The sequence below is a fragment of the Stegodyphus dumicola genome, chromosome 8 (genome assembly GCF_044657685.1).
Source record: "Stegodyphus dumicola isolate Sdum_Otavi_A_Nest chromosome 8, ASM4465768v1".
NCBI lineage: Eukaryota > Metazoa > Arthropoda > Arachnida > Araneae > Eresidae > Stegodyphus > Stegodyphus dumicola.
Window position 1 is genome coordinate 193,609,957 of NC_140775.1, and position 21,513 is coordinate 193,631,469.

Genomic DNA, 21,513 nt, shown 5'->3' on the forward strand with positions numbered 1-21,513 from the left:
AGAGCTTGGGGTTTAGCTTGGGGTGGGGGGCTTTAGAACGGTGCCTACCGAGGCCGTCTTCGTTTGACTGGACTGCCGCCTCTCTCAATTTTATACGAATTTTATTATGAGAAATTTTTATTTAGAACTGGACGAATGGAATTGAAAATGTATGAAGATTATTTGGTTAAAAAGAATGGTTTTGAAAAATTTAATATTCATTTAATACATCCTTCCAATAGATTTGGTTTTGTTTTTGATAAAAGTGATTCAACTGTTGATGTATTTGATATTTATACAGATGGTTCTGGGGTCGGAGGAGCTGCCTTTGTTTTTGTTTTTTACTATGGAACTGAGGTGGATTGTAGAATGTTTAAATTGAACATATATAATTCAGTTTTCCAAGCAGAAAGTGAAGCGTTCAAACAAGCCTTATTATGGATTAAAAATAACCTTGTTTATACCCCCAGGTCAGTAAATATTTCCATTGACTGCCTGTCACTTCTCCATGCGCTCTCCCGCCCAGACAATTTCAATCCATTAATTGTCGAAATTAAGAGTCATTTAGAAACTTTGAGTTCATATTTAAATATTAAGCTACATTGGGTTAAAGCCCATATAGGCTTTATTGGTAATGAGAGGGCCGACTGTCTGGCCAAGCAGGCGGTCTCAAATATCAGTGCAATGGATATTGAAGTAACAGGTTCGAAGAGAACTGCAATTCGAAGAATGAAAAAATTTTACGTTAACAAATGGAAAATACAGTGGTTCTCTTCACCTAAAAACAAAGTATTTATGTAACTAATTAAAATCACAAATAAAATGAAATGTATGAATAATATTGACGTTAATCAGGTTTTAACTGGACATGGTAGGGCTCCGTTCTGTTTCAACCGATTTAATCTGCGAGAAAATAAATTATGTAATAGCTGTCAGGTTGATGGTGATGCTAGGCATTTCGTGGCTGATTGTAGTTTAACAGCCCCTATTAGACATATTTCTAACATTACTGATTTTAACGTAGGTGTCATTAATTTTAAAGTTTTCAAACCATATACTATTGCTCTAATGAAGTTTATCAATGAAAATAGGGCGCTTGTAGGAATCTGTTAAAATTGAATTCTGCGTTTATATGGGTTTTAGATATCGGTGGTGTTCTATATTGTGAATTTGTGTTTATGGTTTGTTTTTTTGTTTGTTTGTAATTTTGTGTTAGATGTGCTTACTTATTTTTGATTTAGTGTTTTTGTTTGCTGTTTGGGGGTGGCTGGGTTACTGGCTGCCCTCGTTTGTGGAGAGATGGGGCCCCTTCTTTTGAGCTATGGGGACACTCGTGTCCAGGTGGGCTGAAGGGAGCCTCCAATTCTTACGTACCCGATCTAATTTTACTGATTAATGTGAAATATTAGCATATGCACAACAATGATAATTTTTTCCTTCGCTGGTACAAAGATTTAGTCGAGAACTCAATCAATTTCGAGGGCAAGCTGGTATAGGTCCCTCTTTCTCAGAAGCAAAGAAATCTGAAGCTCCTCATAAAGAGGGACCTGTACCTACGCCAAACACAAGGCTGTTTATTTGCTGATTTTATGTTTCACTTTGGAGTGCTTCTCTTCTGTTTTAATTATTACTATTATATTCCAAAATTTTCCATGTTAATAATTCATAGAAACGAAATTATTTGTTATCCTCTTTGTTACTCTATCGGTTAGCGAACGGTGAATAATTTGAAATCGATTAAATTATGACACACAAAATGCAATTTAAGAAACTCAGTTATTGAGTGTATTCCTCCCGTAAACATTCTTGTTGTACAGCAATTATCACAGCATTAGAGAATCTATGGTCCGATTCCCGAGACCAGCGCATTTGATTTTTCAAGTGCCTTCGCACCGAAAAAATACCTATTTTTTATAATGACATCCGAACCAAAAACGTGGTGGACAAAAACTCGTCACCAGTTAGACAGCCTTAAACTACTGTATCTCTCGCCACTCTCCAACCGACCTTCAAAAGAAAGCAAAGAAAGAAAATACGGTATTCCTCCCATGCATGCTTCTGTGGTGTAGTGGTTTGCACATTTGTGGTTAAAATTCTGACGAAGAAACAAGGGGGGGGGGGGGAAATCTGATGCGGACACCACATAACTTCCTCGTACGGAATATTAAATTATACGCATTTTTTGCTGCATTTCATTTAAATTTATATCCTCGAATTTCATTAGATATACCGTTCTCATTCAATTAATTCAGTTCTCACTTCGCGATAAGACAAAAATAATAAAACTCCAAAATATCTTCATTAAAAATTGGAAAATATAGAAAAGCATAACACACCAAATACAACTGAAAGAGTTCCCTCCCCCCCCCCCAATTAAAATTAAAGCTTCTACGCAAAACTAAGCAATTCGGCCAGCAGGCAACGCGGCTGACTTTTTCAGTGCACAAAACTGAAATTTTACTTTTGGTCCCACTCGGCAAAAAAACATTGAAAGTGTAGAAACTGACTTAATTCACTGTTCAGCTAAGTTAGAATGTAAACAACTATGGCTGCTATGGTAAACAAAAATTATGCTTAGTCGCATTTAAACAACTTTTAAACTGTTGATAATTCTACAACTATTGCATGCAGAATAACTAAAGGCATAAAAACCTTAACCAGGAGATAAAAACAACATAATTCAATTATTTTTAAAGCAAAAAAATGCACAATTTACCAACACATAAGAATAAAAAATCCTGAGCTCAACCAGCCGACACTCTTTTACTCGGCTTACTGATAATATATATATATATAGATTTATGTACTTTTGGTGCGGCTGTTTGCAATCAAAAAGGGAGGTGCACAACTACATGTTATAGCGGTCCTATATACAAAATTTCAACGCTCTAAGGCTACTCATTTCTGAGTTATGCGAGAAAAATTCATACATACGTACAGACCTGACGAAAGAAATCTCTTCTGAATCCATTATAAATCAATTTTATAATCCGTTTGGGGAAAAAGAGTCCTTAATTCTGTCCTAACGGTCAGATGTCACGCAAAAACATCGTTAAATTGCATTCAATAATGGTCAAAATGGATATTTTCGTTGAAATATGATACCAGTAATTTTTCGTGATTACAATACTTCCTTTACTAAACCAAATTTAATTTAATTACAGATTTACAAATGAAAAGGGTAAGGAAGGCATTTTCTCTAAATTTTTCGTTACCTTGGCGTTTTTGTACGCAGTCCACTTAGTTAGCCTACTCGTATTTTTTAACAGTGTGTAGACAAAAGTTGGTGAAAATATTTAGTTTGTAATTCCGAAATTACGAATTTTAGCTTTGAATTTCACTTGTGTCGGTTTATTTAAAGATTTAAATTAGGTTGAATCAATAATCAAGGCGATATTTCGCCTACAGACAGGGATTCGAATTGACAATTAAATAGAGGCAAGCCTTAATAAATAATCTGTATATAATAGCAATAATAAAAAAAAAAAGTAAATAAATTTTTTTTTAAAAAAATCTGAAAGGTTTCAGATTTTAAATTACGTCCTCAGGGGCGTTTTTTAAACATTTTGCGTGTTACCTTTATTTATTAAATATCACACTTAAACTATAAAATTTAGTTCAACAGCAATATCGCAAAAAAGTTTAAAATGAGCATACCTTTAGAATATCCGATTAGTCTCACCGCGCTGGAGATAAAAATGTTTTTTCTGTATAACGTTGCCATGGCTCGCTTTGAAATCTTTGACTTTGTTAATCAAAAATTCGTTAAAGTTTTACAAAATATGAAATCGATAATAAAACAAATTCCAAATTTCAAATTTGGGCTTCCACATGCCCATATTCGCAGTAGGATTAGGTCATTCAAAATTCGATGGCTCTATGTACCGTTGTTTTATCACAATGCGAGAAATATACATACGTGTATGCAGATTTTAAATTATTTAATTTCTTCAAATATAATGCAGGACTCTAACATTTGGTGGCAACAGTTTGAAAAGTGAAACGGACATTTATAGTGAACCAACGCAAAATCGCAAAACGAAAACATTAGTCCTTCAGGGACAAAGCGCCTTTGGACTAAAAACTCATTTTAAAAGAGTGGGGAAGAACATTCTGAAATGTTATTTCCTTCTTTACACTGTGCGGTTATCTCGTATTATTTAAATTAACCAGGTTTTTATCAATTGGATCTTTACTGTAAATTCTCCTTTCCGTTTTCGTCACCAGAACATAAACGAGTTAGCTAATATTTAAACTAAGGTTTGGGGATTTTAAGACACAGCGTGTTTCTAGCTGCACATGCATGTTATTTTTAATTTCTCCAGCTCTGATAATTGTAAGTTTTGGGCTTTGCGTTATTATTCTCTGTCCACAAATTTATTTTGACGCTCCGGTTAGAATTACTGTACAATCGTAGACTACTCTTCCATGTATTTGTATAGTTTTTGACTACTTTCCACGTTTAACTTAAATTTGACTGTTTTTGTTTAATTTCCTCAACTCGTATGTTGTGGCTGATATTCACAGCACAAGAAAGTGAATTTATGGTCTAATTTCTGTTTGATTTAAAAGAAAAAGTTATTAAAACCTTTCCATGTCTTATTATATGAATTATTCCATGAGTTACTCCAGATATAACGATAATTCACTTTACGACTGTTGGGGTTATTGGATTAATTCCCAGTTCCAGATCAAGTAAAACATTGTAACATCTTTTCTAATTCAAAGAACATCAATCATAAATAATAATTAAAGCAGAACTAAAATATTTTTGTTTCTGTTTTTAAAAGTTAAACGCCATTTACTTCTACTTTCGCTTTTTTCTTATAAACACTAGTTGATAGCAGAAGTCATTTCTGTTCTTGTTTCGTTCTATGAATCGTTTTTCACACCCCGAAGCCTTAAAAAGAGAGTCTTATATGATTCAAGCACGACCTTGGTTAAAGGACTGTTATATATCAATTTGGAAAATACTTTTTAAAATGTCAAAAATGAATCATAAATAATAATTAAAAATTACAGCCCTGAAACATAAATCAGTCAGTGTTAGATATTGCAGAAGTAATATATAATTCACTACGCCACTCTAGTGAATGTGTGAGAAACTGCTAAACCTCTATTTAATCTCTTTTATCTTATTTAATCTAAAATTTAAGGGACTAAGTAATCTTTCAAGTTCCGCAATATGGGGCAAAGGACAAGGGTAAAAGAATGTCTTAAATCATGAACAAACAAACGCAATTTATTTGAATAAATATTTGCTTGACAAGCAGGATTCAACTTTGAACAATTACTAATGGACCTTTAGCATGTGGTGTTATAAATCTGCCAAATATTTTGTGAAATCTGGAACATTCTTGCGATTAGTAAGAACACAATAAGATAGATCTGTTGACATGATTGGGTTTCCTAAGAACAAAAAAGAATTATCTGAAACAAGTATTGAAGCGTACAACCTGTAAAACTGAAAAAAATGCCCATTTGAAAGAAATAAGTATCGCACCGGATTATGTTATGCGATGCACAGTAGATTTGCATTATCAAAAAAAATTTAATTTAAAATATATTTGTCACTATTATTTACTTATAATTAATTAATCTTCTAGATTTTAAATTTTTAGCACCATGGCGAGAGGATATCCAAAGAATCAAACGAACGCCGAGCGTCATAATTGGGAATTCAGTCTTCGATTAGGCAGGGGTTCTCAACCGGTGGTACGCAAAGATGCAAATTATTTTGAACTATTCAGTTCATAAATTAAGTCCTCAACATACTGATTGAGTTTTTTCTCTAACTCTCGTAAATTTATGCGATCTTAAAAGCTTTGTTCAAGGTGTGTGTTGAGTTTATGGCAAAGCACACGAGGGCTATCTGCCTAAGGGGGAGGGATGCCTTCATGGATTACTTTCTAAGGGAAACTGGTTCGTATACACGTTACATATGGGGAAAACCACGAAAATGCCCATGCATCCAGCCCGTTCGCGGGATTCGAACCTCGGACCGAACTACCAGTGTTCAGCGACTTTACCGCTCAGCCGCTGGTGGGCCTGCTTTGTTCAAGAGTGGTGGTGGTGGTGGTAGTAGTACTTGTAGTGGTGGTACTAAATGTTTTCAATTTTTGTTTAGATGGTACGCGATAGTCAAAAGTTTGAGAACCGCTGGATTAAGGTCTTTTTGAAAAAGATGTTGAGAGATCAGAAGCATAAGGCGGTTACCATTAAAATAACCATAATTTTTTATTGCCATGATTAAAAAATAGGACATTTCTATTAGCCAATGTCCTAGTGCATTTTTTTTTTTTTTTTTTTTTTTTTTTAAATCTAAGAACTTGTTTTATCCGTGTTAGTTATTCATATACAACTCTTCAATTTAGTTTGGGATCCAAGAAACAGTACGAGGAAGTAATAATACTTGACAGCAGAAAGTTGTAATTAAAATCATACTTATGAACTCCCAATCCATGTATTGATGTTTTTTTCCTTTAGCTTAAGTGATGTATAAATAAAATATTCCTAATGATCAACAACAGCAGTTGGCAAACAGGCAAACTAAACGCAACAATGCATCACGGGAAAAGAAACTTAACAGTAAGTGTTAATTGAAATGCAACCTTGGTTTACTAAAATAACACCTTCAGGTTCTCACTCGGCTTTAATCACGACACGGTCTTAAATTGTGAAAAAAAAAGGGGAAGTGTTTACATCCTTGTTTTTGTTGGAAGAAACATTTAACTAAGATTTAAGGCATGAAAATGTTGTTGGAGATATTTCTGTCGCCTATGCACCGAAGTTTACATTTGTGTGCTTCTGAATCACAGCTGTTTTCGCTTTGCTACAAATACTGGTTAACCACAGCTAACATATAAATTAAAATACAAGATTTAAAATCTGTTAGCTTGTATTTGAGGGTAGGATAAATAATATTTCTATTTCGCTTCACAAAACTACTACAATTTACACTTTCAAAAATCAAACGAAAACAAGATTCACGGATATATTTAGTTGCTTCTGAAGCATATGCATTTTATTTGCTAAAAAAGTCAATTATATGGCATCCTTTCTGCGTTTAAATAACAAAAATAATACATACTTAGAGCTTTTTAAAAGTTAACTTATGAGAAAAATCATACAGATATTAACAGCTTAATTGTAATTTTAAATAACAGAGTTTAGAATAATTTTCAGGTTTTGCATCAGAAATGTCTTTCAGTCATAAAACTTGTGGTTCATAAAACTTGCTTCAACATAATATCTGGGATTGTTTTTTAACGGCTTATTTAATTTTACAACGATTTTAATTTGACTGCATTTTTATCCACGTCTTTAGGAAATGTTTATGTAATTAGTATTCACAGCTGCTATAAAAATACTGTTACTTGAAGATGAAAATATATGTCTTAAATGATGACTTATTAGTAAGACAGTAAGATAGACTTTTCTATATGAGTATTTCTTCGCTACTTTCCTAGCCCAAAATTACATTTCGCACTGGAGATTGAGAACTTTTGTGTTATACTTGAGAAGTAATATAGTGTTATAGTTTTTGACAACCAGCAACGGTCTCGTGTTTTACATTCATAGATAAAGTATTGTTATAAATACTTAATAAATGACAAACTATTTTTTTCCCTACACCTTTGTATTCGGCGGCTTAAAATTTTCTGCAGAGTGAAGATAGGGAAATGAATTTTAAAAGACAATAAACCAATATTTCAGAACGTCTGTGCTATTGATGAAATACCAGAATTTGTGGGTTTTCCTTGGGAAAAACTAGCGGCATAAATGAAGCCGAAGAGAACTAAGAAAACTGAAAATTCCACTCATCCCTATAGTTTCTCAAATCGTGTCATTTTTTAAATGTCTTACATGTTCGATTTCCGACGACGAGAAACTTATTCGCTAAATAATGCAAGCTGAAATTCTTAATCACCGCTATATTTGCCAGATGCTAAATTTTTTTAAAAAAATATATTGGCGGGAGGGGGGTTGCAAATTAGCCGCTTTCTTCTTAGCATGTTTTTAAGTTTTAACTGACCAATAATTAAAATATCTTTAAAAATTTGTATTGAATTATTTATGAGTTTATTTATTTTTACTGACATAAAATCAGCATACCAATAATGAACTTTCCAATAACGCTTTTGTTTCAAAGTTATCAAATGAAAATTAATTTATCCGATCGGAAGAAATTTATGTGGAGATGTACTGCAGCAATTATACAAGAAGTCAGCTTTCAAAAGACTGATTATTGGATTTTGTCTTTCCAGTTTTATACAAAATGTAATTAATAAAACTTCCCCTTTCTCTTTCACCCGAGCGGATCGCTTTACGATTGACAAATTTCCTCTTCACACGAAAAAAAAAAAAAAAGGAATACTGCATCAGTATTTATTTCTTCATCATTTAATAGGAGTTATGATGCAACTTATTTTCAACTTCTTAAACCATAACACTAATTTTTAAAATGATGCTCATTAATAAACTTTACACCAAAGCCATTTAAAATTTCTGTATTATAGCATCATATTTCTTTAAATTGGGCTACAAGAAACATCTGCTAGATAACAAGTTTGAATAACTTTTCCTAAAAGAAATAAAGATGTAACTCATTTACATTTCGATTAGAAATCACAAATTTATGATCATTGTAGCATTTGATTTTAAAAAATGTTATTTTTTAAGTTTTACTGTTAATTAAAAGAGTCATCGTAACTCCTATTAAATGATGAGGAAATAAATACTGATGCAGTATTACTTTTTTTTTTTTTTTTCGTGTGAAGAGGAAATTTGTCAATCGTAAAGCGATCGCTCGGTGAAAGAGAAAGGAGAAGTTTTATTAATTACTGTTATGTAATTCAGCTTGTACTCGCCTTCCTAAATAAATAGCAAATTCCTCATTAACAGACTGCATCTCATCACTAAATCGCAATTAACAGCACCGCTCATTTCGGTGGCAAAGGCCTTTGTAAAATGCTACGAATATTATTAACCAGTTTTTTCAACAACTGAAATTCTTTTCTTACGTAATTAAGTTAGTACCGTCTTACTAAACAAAATATACCCACATTAATTTATTAATGCAGTAAACTAAATTTCAGAGGTAGTTGGTAATCAAATTAGTAACGTTAATAAAACAGAAATAATTGCCTAAGCCACGTTACCTTCGTGATTTACAATGATTACCTTTACTGTGTTACATTTATTTATTTAAGGTTTCTACAATCGTGTCGGTCCAAAATTTATGTGTCCAATTTTTGCTGCGTGTTACGTAAAATGAAATTGCAATGCGGAACCTGTTACTTCAGCATCGCTAAATCTTAACAGAATTACCAGATAAAGTAACAAAACAACAATTTTTAAGAACACTAATATAATAACGATTTTTTACGTTATTTTTTAACATCGGCTGTGAATAACAAATTTAACTAAACATTCCCGCAGAAACAAAGCTGATACGCATTGTTTACTGCAGCACGAACAAAAACTGCAATAACGCTCAGCTGAGCTACACGGGCAACGCCACGCAGTCTTACCTCCTTGTCAGCGTTGGCCCATGCAACTGTCATTCTGTGAGCACGTGCTCACCACCTTCGGAAGCATGCACTGTTCACGTGAACTTCTCACTCCGATTGGTTGCTGAAGCCGTGCCCTCGAAACACTCACGCACATTATTGGCTGAGAGGTGGCATGCCCACATGGTCAACTGAAATCTCCCTCTGTACACAAGCCGCTCTTGTTAATAAAAGTCGCCGTCAAAGCGGGAAACAACTTTTTCGTTAACTTTATATTACATTATACGAATGTTCAGCCGCTATGTCTAGTGTTACGTTTTCTCCTCCTTATACACCACCGCATTTATTAGCTGTAAGTACTAGAAAAAAATTAAATATAGCTCTTTGGATTATCTATGATTACGATGAATAAAAATTAGTGATTTTATGCTCTAAAAACACAAAGCTGACTGTTACCTGTCATAATAACGTGACGGTAACACGAAGCAAGGAATAAAATTTGAATAAGCCACTAACGATTTATCTTTTGCAGCTTTCTGATTCACTCTGCTATTTTTAATGCTCACTTTTTATTCATGTTTTCTCTCACGATTTGCCTTTCAGGTTTTTTTTTTTTTTTTTTTTTAATAGTGCACACTGAATGCATTTACTGTGTAACATTTAATGCAGTATAATTTTTAATATAACCAGTTTTCTTTTGGAATGATTGTAGAGTATCACTAATATATTTCTTACAGCTGTTTTAAAATGCTTGTTTTTTAAAGTGGCAAATCTGTTCTTCGATTATAATAAACATATCTACTTTTATATTTGAATATTATTAATTCTAATTTATTTTCTAGTAATTTTGATGCCTACTTTAATGAAATTATGAGTACATCCTATAGCTATAATTAATGCTCATTTTAAAACTGACCTTCAAAATAAATATGTGAAATTTATTATAAATATTAATTAGTTATATGTGTAAAACATTTTCAGTTTCAATACCTGAACGTATTTATCGAGAAGAGTATATATTTATTTATGCTACAGAGTCATTTGAAAAGATCAAGTTTATTCATCAGATTATTGTAATACTTCTAAATATTAAAGCTGTCATAATTTCATAACCAAATGTTCATCTATGGATACACATTGATAAAATTTATAAATAATGCTAAAATTAATTCTCAGCGTATATTTCTAATGGAATTCTAATATTTTACTGTAAGAAAATAATTTGTGCATACTTCTCTTGAGTCCACTTTCCTGAACTAGAGGACAAAGTAACAACTTTAAAAATCACTGCTCCGTTTTTATACAACTGAGTACCTTCTGTCCAGAGTCCACTAATCTGCTTAGGTCTCTAATCTGCTTTAGAAAGTCTAAAATTTGCCTGATAAGAAAAAAGAGATAAAATGTGTTTCCTTGTATCAGTTTGACATCCTGAATGTTTAATGTACTTATCTAAAGTAAACAAGAGATTCTTATTCCATGTTTAGTTCAATCACAAAATGAAACATTAACTGATTTTACATTTTGAACTACAGTATCTAGATAACTGAATAATAACAGTGTAACTAAAAATCAGAATTCATTTAATTTGTGAAAAATCTTTCAAAAACAGAAAAATTCATTTCGTTATGTTTGTATACTCTAAAGAATAGTCATAATTGTAGCATATATATACTATTACACACATGTTAAATGCAGTATATATATCATAAATTCTGAATATATTGCAAGTAACTTCAAAATTATTCTCTAAAAGTAACTTTTTATTTCTTTAAATAAAATCACAAAATTTAGATATGATAAGAATAAATTTTTGTTTAACTGGTTACATAAATAAAAATGGAAAGATAATAATGATTCTTAATTTGTTTAATAATTCCATATTCATTATATGGGATTAATTAAGCCTATTGCTAAATTAAAAATATCAATAACTGTTCTATTATAATCTTTGCCGAGATTATAAACAAAGAATTCCACTACTATATACTATTATCTCTCTCTCTTTATTATGTTTACTCATATGAATTTTTTTATAAAATGTATGATAGCAAGACCTAGGCTTGCTGTCACATTTTATATAATATGGGGGATATCAAGGGGAGGCTTAAAACTTATAAAATGTATGACAGCAATTATACGTAAACCTCAGGTTTTAAGCCCCCCCTCAAAAAAAAAAGAAAGAAAAAGAAAAAAACCACTATGTAATTCCTTACAATCCGTATTTTCCTTCATAAAAAGAAGAAATGGACATATTGGAGGCTCTTGAAAGGGCCCAGATTATCTTAATTGAACCATGTGTATAACTAAATGTTTTGTTTACATAATATAATGGGATTTAATAGTTGAAAAATAATGACCATCTGACGACTTATAATAATAATAATAATAACTGCACAGCCTGATCTAGGGAGGGGGGATTTTTTTTTTTTTTAATTATCTTGCACATTTTGCCTCTATTTAAATATCTGGTTGTAATGAAAGTTTTCAGTCAAAAAAAAAAAAAAAAGTTCGTTGGGGGGGGGAAAGCTAGCAGTACGTTTAGTGCAGGTAGAAATCACCACTCAAATCTATGATTTTCTGCCAACGTTTTGGTAGTTTTTCAAAGCCTTCGGGCCCAGAAACGTGGGGGGCCACGAGTCCAAAAACACATCAACCTCTTTTCAGACATCCTGTGCAAAATGTAACTGCGGGTGTGAAAAAGGTAGAAGTCGAAGGAGCTATGTTGGGGTTATATGGTGAGTGTGGGATAAGATCCCATTCGAGTCCGTACAGAGTCCAGATGGTAAATGCAGACACATGAGGTCTTGCATTACCTTGATGGAACATTACCTTTTGTGTGTCGAAACTCAGTTCAATGTTTTCCCTTGATAACAGCATTAATACGAACTAGCGTCTCGCTGCACACCTTACTGTCAATGGTTTTACTCTCTTCCAGATATCTTTATGGATAATACCAGGACAGTCCCACCGCATACAAAGCATTATTATTATTATTATTATTTTGTTAAACAAATTGTGCTTTGCAACACTGCTGACGAGCTCACCGGGCACAGATGAACCTTCTTTTCGGCCTGTTGTTGTTAACGTAAACCTACTTTTCATCACAAGTGATGATCCAGTTCAAAATTTTGTCCTTGCATCTCTTCGAGCAGATTAGTGCAGGCCCGAATATGCCTGTCCTCATCTGCTTGAGTCAGCTCGTGCGGCACCCAGCAATTGAACTTGTGTGTCAAGTTTATGCAATGCATAGCATGACTAATGGAGACATGAGACTAAAGTCTAACTTAGCAAGCTCTCGAATGGTTGCATACCTGATCTTCTTCCATAAGTTTTCACAGGCTGGCCTTATCAACATCAGTAGGTCGGCAAGAGCACTCTGCTTCTTGAATGTCATAGTCCTTGTTTTTGAACTTTCGGTACTAAACCTTCACTATGTTATATGATACAAGATTAGTATCTAAAGCTATATACATGATTTGGTGGCATTCTATAGCTGACTTTTTTCAACAGAACTGGAAGTAAACGGTGGTTTAATCTGGTAGTGTTGATAGTTCCATTTCAGACACCTTGTAGTTAATGATAACGATATTTTTTTACAAATTTCACAACACAGTGTTCTAAATGACTAATGGAGACATGAGACTATAGTCTAACTTAGCAAGCTCTCGAATGGTTGCATACCTGATCTTCTTCCATAAGTTTTCACAGGCTGGCCTTATCAATATCAGTAGGTCGGCAAGAGCACTCTGCTTCTTGAATGTCATAGTCCTTGTTTTTGAACTTTCGGTACTAAACCTTCACTATGTTATATGATACAAGATTAGTATCTAAAGCTATATACATGATTTGGTGGCATTCTATAGCTGACTTTTTTCAACAGAACTGGAAGTAAACGGTGGTTTAATCTGGTAGTGTTGATAGTTCCATTTCAGACACCTTGTAGTTAATGATAACAATATTTTTTTACAAATTTCACAACACAGTGTTCTAAAGCAAGTCTCTTTCTTTCAAATGCCAAAAATCATTTGACAAAATATTATTAAATATGCCAATGCAAACTGTTTGTGCAGACAATTTTATTTTTAATTAGTGTTTAATTTTTATTTATTTATGAACTGAAACCTTTCGTTGTGTCCACCTTTCCTAGTTTGTGTCATAACAATCCCGATTTTTTTTGTTACATATGTGCCAGTTTTATCATTCCCAGTCAAAGGACAAACATCAGTATATTTGTCACGCAAGCCATTCTGCCTTTTTAAAGTGAAATATGTGATCAAGATAAATCAGAAGTCCCTCACAAAGTGTGCAAGCTGTGTGTCGAGAGTTTATGGGTGGATGAAGGAAATGTGTTCAAATTTCCATACCTGTAATTTTGTAAAAGCCCAAAGATTACTCAAGTGATTTTTACTTTTATATAGTGAAAATGCCAGGATATAACAAGAAAAACAAATGTAAAATACAGTATCATAGTTGACCATTACCTATGCCTACAGCTTCAGTGACTCCCAATGCCAGTTTTCAAAGAATTACTCTCTTTAGAAATACAGGACTACAAATTCTGGTGAATATTGAATTGACCCTAATGATGAAGATGATTCTGTTCATAAGGAATTTGACTAGCATGAGTTGAATGATTTGAGACTATCCAAAACAGCTTCTTCATTCACCTACATTTTCATGTTTTTTGGGGGAGAGGAGGGAGAAAATTGTGGGAAATTACAGGATGATTTTAGGCTTTCAGAAGTCTGGGACTTAAGCCTGGATTGTGTGAGGCTATGAAATAATCAGTGGCAGCTCATGCACTGCAAATGTTTATTGCAGTTTTCCCATATGAAATTTCAATCTATGCATATAACTTCCGAGGCAGTTTCATAACAGTATATGACTACATGACATATTTTAAAACATGACTTATTTTAAAAACTTGACAATGCAGAACAACTGCTGCTTTCTTAAGTCTTGTTTAACAAATGAGCAAAAACGTTTTGATTGTGCTGTATACTCTGCAGCCTTTGCAAAACTGTGCAATACATTTGAAACAGCCCTCATATTTCATCACTTCAAAATACAAATTATCATTAGAAATACATTAGAAAAATTATAGAACTTTTGTTCTATGGTTATAATGTACTTTAAAAGAAAACTTTCTAAACACTTTTCTGTTTAAAAGTATTAAGTAAAATGCTTATAAATTTCTCTCAATTCAATATCATATGTATCAATGGATTTTTTTAATATTTTGTCCACAGGATAACCTTCCACTGATAAGTCAATCAAGTTCTGCCTTAGATAATCCAGATTTTGATGCTGTGCAAACATTATTGTATATGAGTGGACAACAATCAAAAGAACAATTTTGTGAATCCCCTAATTCCAAGAATCTTCGTCATCATGTGGATCTTACACCATTTCAATCAGAAGATGAAATGGAAGATATTAATTCAAGAGCTCCAGCACAAGAATCGGAACTAGCAAGAGTAAGTTCAATATATAGTTATCCAGAATTATATAATATAATTTGCTTAAAATTGAAAAACAATCATTCTTTCATAGCATTATTTTAATCAGAATACACCTATGGACTTGCATACATGAAAAGGACAAAATATTATTTTAATCTATCTACATTTTTTGATTAGAGAAACATCCCATTAGGTTTATTTATAAAGATGGAAAGTGTGTATATATACATTTTCCTTCACACAACTAATGTTGACCTTATCTAATATTGCATTGACTAGTAATTAAGCTGTATGAAATTTTAATGTATATTCCATTACTAATGAATGCCTAGTTCTACATAATAATTAATGTAAGACTATCCAACTCATCTTGAGATTTAAAAACCATTTTCATAATTAAGAATGTTAGAATATTTTTCACTCTTTGTGGTCATGTAGGATAAAATTCTTTGATATCAAATGCTGCTCTGCACAAATTTGTATAATTTAAGCCAGCCATTTGATTTTTTGAATTGATCCAGATAATAACTTTCAAGATATGTATAATTTCTTCTTCAAGTTTATGAAACACATGGTGGTGGGGGGGGAATTAACATCTTTATAAACTGAAGAATCAGTTGTCGCCCCTTTGTTATTTGAAGGGCTGAATTCAGAAAGATGTAAATTTATTTATTGGGATATACTGTTGAAATTGTATTATACATGAAACTGTATTTGTCTTTGAAATATTCAGTTGTTTGTTGGAACAAAAACAGACTGGAACAATTACCCATGGGAAATTTGTATTTAAAACAATTCTACACTGAGCTTTCGTTAAAACGAGAGGGCCTAACAAAATAGTAGAAATCGACAAAACCACTTTTACAAAGTGAGTTGAATACTAATGATTTATTAAATGAAGAGGTATCAGTTCCTTCAGAATTCCACAGGAACGAATGCTAAAATTCTGATGTATCATTGTCAGTTTTCATGGTCAATGGAATAATACGTCAGTATTAAATATTAATTAGCTAAATAAAATTTTAAAACTTTCCTAATCTGGTATATATGAATAATTATATCTCTATATTTCTTTCATACTATGATATATACCTCAGGTCAGGTGAACATACATCTAGCATATATAAATTTAATTATTAATTTACTTTTTTAAATTTTGAGAAAGGTTTTATCCTATTTGTGGTGATGTTATAATATGATAACACATCTCATTATACTTCATATTTTATTCATATTATATTTCAGAATGGAAAGATTTTGATCTAGTATATTGTTTTCTATATGGAGGAGAATCTTCATATAAAAGATAATTTTCAAAACAAACAGTCAAAAGGAAGAATGGAGAAATAATTTCTGTAGCTTTCGAAATCACAGATTTAACAATATTTTTATAGCTTTTCCAACATCAGTATTTTGACATAAAACTGTAAAAAATGATTCCAAATTTTTCTGAAATGATATATCATTTTGTATCCATATTTTGATTGCATGGCTCAAATTATGTCAAAGTGACAAGTTTTGTAAAAATTGCACGAGTAGTTTTTAAAAAATTAGTTCTGAAAATTTTAGCTCCTCAATGTTCATTGAATTTGGTACATATTTATTAATCTCACTTTTTTTTTATTAAACATAATTGATTCCTTCTTCAGTTTGAAATTTAGGTTATATCTAAATAAAATTCAGAGATATTTTCTTTATTTTTAAAATTTTTTATTTTGTACTCAATATGTCCCAATATATATGTGAATTTATATATTTAGCATGTTTTGAAATTTGGCATATTTGCTATAAACGATAAAAATGTCAAATGTGCTTTACACACTTTGTTAAAATTATTTGAAAGAATGAAGAGAGAATGCTCATGCTCAATGAAAAAAGGGAAAGGAAAAGAAGCTACTATAATTTTTAAAAATTTTTCCAAGTTTCTCACCAAATTTTACAAAATTTAGTATTTAGGCCTAATTTGAGTCGTAGAATTAAAAGATTGAAAAAAATAGGTAAGGCATTTCAGAATTTTGTGTCAGAATACCTATGTATATGTCCTAAGTTGCATTTTCGAGACATAAAAAATGGAAGTTAAATTTAGTCGATGGGTCGAGTAAAATGAGAGGTATAAAACTGGCCCCCCTTTTTTTGTGTATGTATGTGTGCAAGTTGTACCTCTTTTACAAAGTAAATTTCATTCTGTATGATGAAAGTGTAAATTTTCAATTATTTTCAGCCACTGTTAAAATTATTAAAAATCGCTAACAGAAATCTGCTTGCTATGATGATCTGACTTAAAGTTTTTAATGAAAATGACTTTTAAAATAGATTTTTAACAAAATTTTTGTACTGAAAATGTTGCATTCAATTTCTGCAAGTATATAATTATTTGAAAATTTATAATTTTTCTTTTTTTCTTCCTCCCCAGCTATTACTTACAAATACACCTCCTTCAACTCCAGTTCCTCCTGTGACAGGTATGCCTGTATCAGTTATTGTCAGAGCACCTCCTAGTTCAGCAAATTCTGAAACTTCACAGATAAATCAATCACCTGAGTCATCTCTGCAAGGGCAGTCCAAAGATGATTCCAATTCAAAAAATACAAATATTGAGAACTCTCCAGTTTCTCAAGCAGAAACACATATTCCAGTAGCAGCTACATGGCCCAAGGTAACACCAGTTGCAACAGTGCTGCCCATTAGAGCAGTGGACAATATTCCATGCAGCACTGCATATGTTACACCAATTGCAAAACCTATTACCATTGCACCAAAATTGTCAACTTCTACAGTTCTTATTCCAGCTGTCACAAATCTAAACCCTTGTTCTTCACCAGCAGCTCAAACATTAATACTGACTCCTGTTCCACAATCACAATCAACAAATATTTTATCATCTGGTTCATCACTTATGCAATTGGTTGTAACATCATCTCCATCTTTAGTGAGTAACGTGTTGTCATATTCTGTCCAAGAGCGCCAAAGACTATTAGCTCCAGCTCCTTTATTACTAACAGCACCAACAAAAAGCCATAATATACCTGTTGATAATCGCAAAAGAACATACCAGTGCAATTTTCCAAACTGCATGAAGACTTACTTCAAGAGTTCACATCTAAAAGCCCACTTCAGAACACATACAGGTAAAAATATTATTATTAATAAATTTCAGTCATTTAATGAACTTACTCTATTTTAATTAAAGATAAGAAAATTATCATATGCTAAACTAGAAATGCTACAATTTTTCATAGCTTTTAATACACAACTGCTGCAGAGTTTCATGATTCACAAAATATTATCTTTAGTTTCCAAAATAATGTTTTTTATTATTATTGCTAAATACTTTGAAGTAAAGTTATCAATAAAAAATGTGTTTAAGTGTAAAAATGCTATTTATGTCTTCCTTAAAAATTCAAGAAAAATTATTTTTACTTAGGTTTATTTTTTTACTCACAAGATGCTAAATTTTAACTATTTTGTAAGGAATAAATTTATTTGCTAGATTAATATAACCTATATTACGTAGTAATTGATTTATTATTTACTGCATCACTTTCCAAAAATGTTCTTTCCCTCAGCTATTTTAAGAAGTTTAAAGAACAATGATATTATTTGGACTTTTCAATATTATTTATTTGGACTTAGAGCTGAATGATATTATTTGACTTTACACAGTATTATTTATTTGGACTTAATTCTTCATCTGGACTTAAGACAGCTGTTGGATTTCATTTTTAAAAAAATGTTTATGTTTATACGTGTGTGTGTAGACAGACAGATATATAAACATATAATTGTATTTTACATACATGTATATGTGTAAAACACTTTTCTCCCTCTATTTTCAGGTGAAAAGCCATTTGCGTGCACATGGGAAAACTGCAACAGGAAGTTCTCCAGATCTGATGAACTTTCACGTCATAAACGCACACATACCGGAGAGAAAAAGTTTGTGTGTTCTGTATGTAATCGAAAATTTATGCGTAGTGATCATTTAGCAAAGCATGTGAAGCGTCACACAACGGGTAGATTATCAAATGTAAAATACTCCAAAGCTTTACTACATAAGTCAGACTCGAAGTCAGATATTTTACCTGACCACTGCTCTCTGTCACTTACTCCTTCTCTACTTCAAGTCATCATCCCAGCTGCACAGTGATTGCATTTGTATAAATAAATATTATGAATAAGAACATTTATACTTAAATGTCTATGTGTAATAATCCTTAATAAACCATTGTATTTTCACCGACTAAAGAATATTATGTATGCAACAAACGTGATGTTTGTTGTATACAGTAACTTTTTTCTTTGGTATAAAATTATAACTTAAGATAATTTTCAAGCTATCACTAGTTTATATTTTAATTTGATCAGTAAATTTGAAGGCAGTTTAAACATTTGGCCATCCGACATTATGGAATTCCAACACTGTGTAAATACCTGAAATCTTTGTTTACATAGCTTTAAACAAAAAATTTTTAAATATTAAACTAAGTAAGTCATTTCATATTATGTAAACAAACTGTTAATTATCTAAACTGTCTCTGTATTATTCTCTTAATATTAAACTGCATTCTGCTGTTAACATTAAACAACTAAAATTCCCTCCAGTAGTTTTGCCTAACCTAGAAAATTATACAGTTATTAAAGATATGTATTGATAATAATTCGCTTTATTATAATATGTTAGTATGCAAAGCCTGGTATGCAAAAAATTTTTGTTCTAAGAAGGTAATGCAGACCACTGGAAAATGCAATGGTTTAAAATTACGGATGTTGTGTATATTAAAACTGTGATAATTTTTAAACACTTTTCTGCAATGTGCTTAATTTTAAAATTTGCTATACTTTCTTAATAATATTAAGGTTAGGAATATTATGCTTGAGAGAAGAAAATATTTTTTCTGTGTGGAAATATCCATTTGTGTTTGCTTAAAATGGTGCAAGTTTTGTTACTATAAAACTTGATCTTATCTAAGAGCTTTAAAATGTCGAAATCGAGATAATAAATTAGAATTTACTAACTTAATAAATAATTTTTGAAATAGAGTAATATTTATTAAAATTTATTATCTTTTTAAGTTTGCATGTGAACATAACTTTTCATGTCACATAGGCAAGTGTAGTAGAATTGTATAAGTAGTGTTTTATGTAATGATTCCTCTGAGTGCCAACTTAACTTTTCAAGTATCCATGTTGTTTTCATTGAATTCATATTAAAAGAATTGGATTCTAATTTATCTATCTGATCTCTATTCTAATCTCAATTTTCTTGCAGAATAAAATATTTTTCTATAAAATGTAAGGAATATGGGTACTTTATTAGTGAAACCACCTTAATAGAAGTCGCCAAATTTTCAGAATGTGCCAAAACTCTGTCATCCACGTGCATAATAGTTTTTCAGCCAATCATACGCATAACAATTTTCAGTCAAGCAGCATAGCCATTTTCTTATGCATTCTATTTATTCTATTCCAAGTTTCAAAAATTTTTATAGGCAAACTGCAATATTTGTTGCATTCAGCTCATTTTTAAAATTTGCACATATGGAATTTGCCAGCAATGGAAAAAAACTGCCATAAAATTTCTGCAGAAATTGCGTATTTCACTACAGAATTATTAAAAGCAAACACAATACAATGTTCCCCAGAACAAAATAAAAAAACAGCTTGTAAATAGATTAATTGATTGATATCTGGGATAAATATCTTATTGGAATATAATAAGTATTTTTCAAATGAATTGAATAATGACTATATGTTATTATTTTTCATCTTATTTTCATCATTTTTTTCAAAAAGTCACCAAATTGCATTAAGGTGGTTACATTAATACGCAAGTACCAGAATATGTGATAGAAAATAAAAATTAAAGATAACATAATTAATATAATTAAATAGTGTGTTCTGTATGTAATAAATATATAAATAACTTTATAAACGTTTTCAGCTAAGATACATTTTCTTAAAGTACATTAAATATTCAAAAAATAAGTCATTTTTTATACCTATAGGCATAAAAAATTTCTTTTATTATATATATATATATATATATATATATATATATTTCAGAGCTTTAGTTATGTGCTCTGCTTGTAAGTTAAAAGATATTTATAGTTGAGTTTAAACTTATAAATTTCTTTTCATTTCTTACAAATTAAAAATGTGATTGTGAGTGGAATTACATAATAATTTAAGTTTCATTTGCATTGTAAAGAAGTTATGTAAATAGTTTTAAACACCGAAAATGTGAATAATCTCATCTGTAACATATTCATATAAAATAAATTAACTGTTTTATTGTCTTTTTAGTTTTATCTCATTTCTTGATATTTTTGTCATGTATAATTTGTGATTGAGTCTGCAGGTATTTTAAAATATTAATATAGAACCCAGGTTATTTCTTAACTAACAGAACTATACAACAAATAAGAAAAATGATTAAATGAGCTAATACAACCTAAGTATTATTTTTTTAAGGAAAAAAAATGGTATTGGATGATAAAAAAAATTTGACAGACAACAAAATGTTATGTATCATTAAATAAAAAAAAGCAAAATGCATTAAT

The 21,513-nt window shown here is 31.2% G+C and overlaps 1 protein-coding gene and 1 long non-coding RNA gene across 3 annotated transcripts in view; one reads left to right on the forward strand and one right to left on the reverse strand.

Annotated features, from left to right (window-relative positions):
- Positions 1-21,513, reverse strand: part of LOC118196467 (uncharacterized) — a 92,871-nt gene that overhangs the window by 70,531 nt on the left and 827 nt on the right. For both annotated transcript variants that reach the window (XR_015042825.1, XR_015042826.1), the window contains exon 2: positions 10,724-10,869. This is a non-coding gene — a long non-coding RNA (uncharacterized LOC118196467). The remainder of the gene's footprint in view (positions 1-10,723; positions 10,870-21,513) is intronic.
- On the forward strand, positions 9,687-21,249 carry LOC118196466 (uncharacterized). The gene is made up of 4 exons (XM_035367931.2): positions 9,687-9,843; positions 14,741-14,968; positions 17,367-18,081; positions 18,790-21,249. Exons 1-4 carry the CDS (start codon positions 9,793-9,795, stop codon positions 19,098-19,100), a joined length of 1,305 nt encoding a protein of 434 aa, XP_035223822.1. The 5' UTR covers positions 9,687-9,792; the 3' UTR covers positions 19,101-21,249.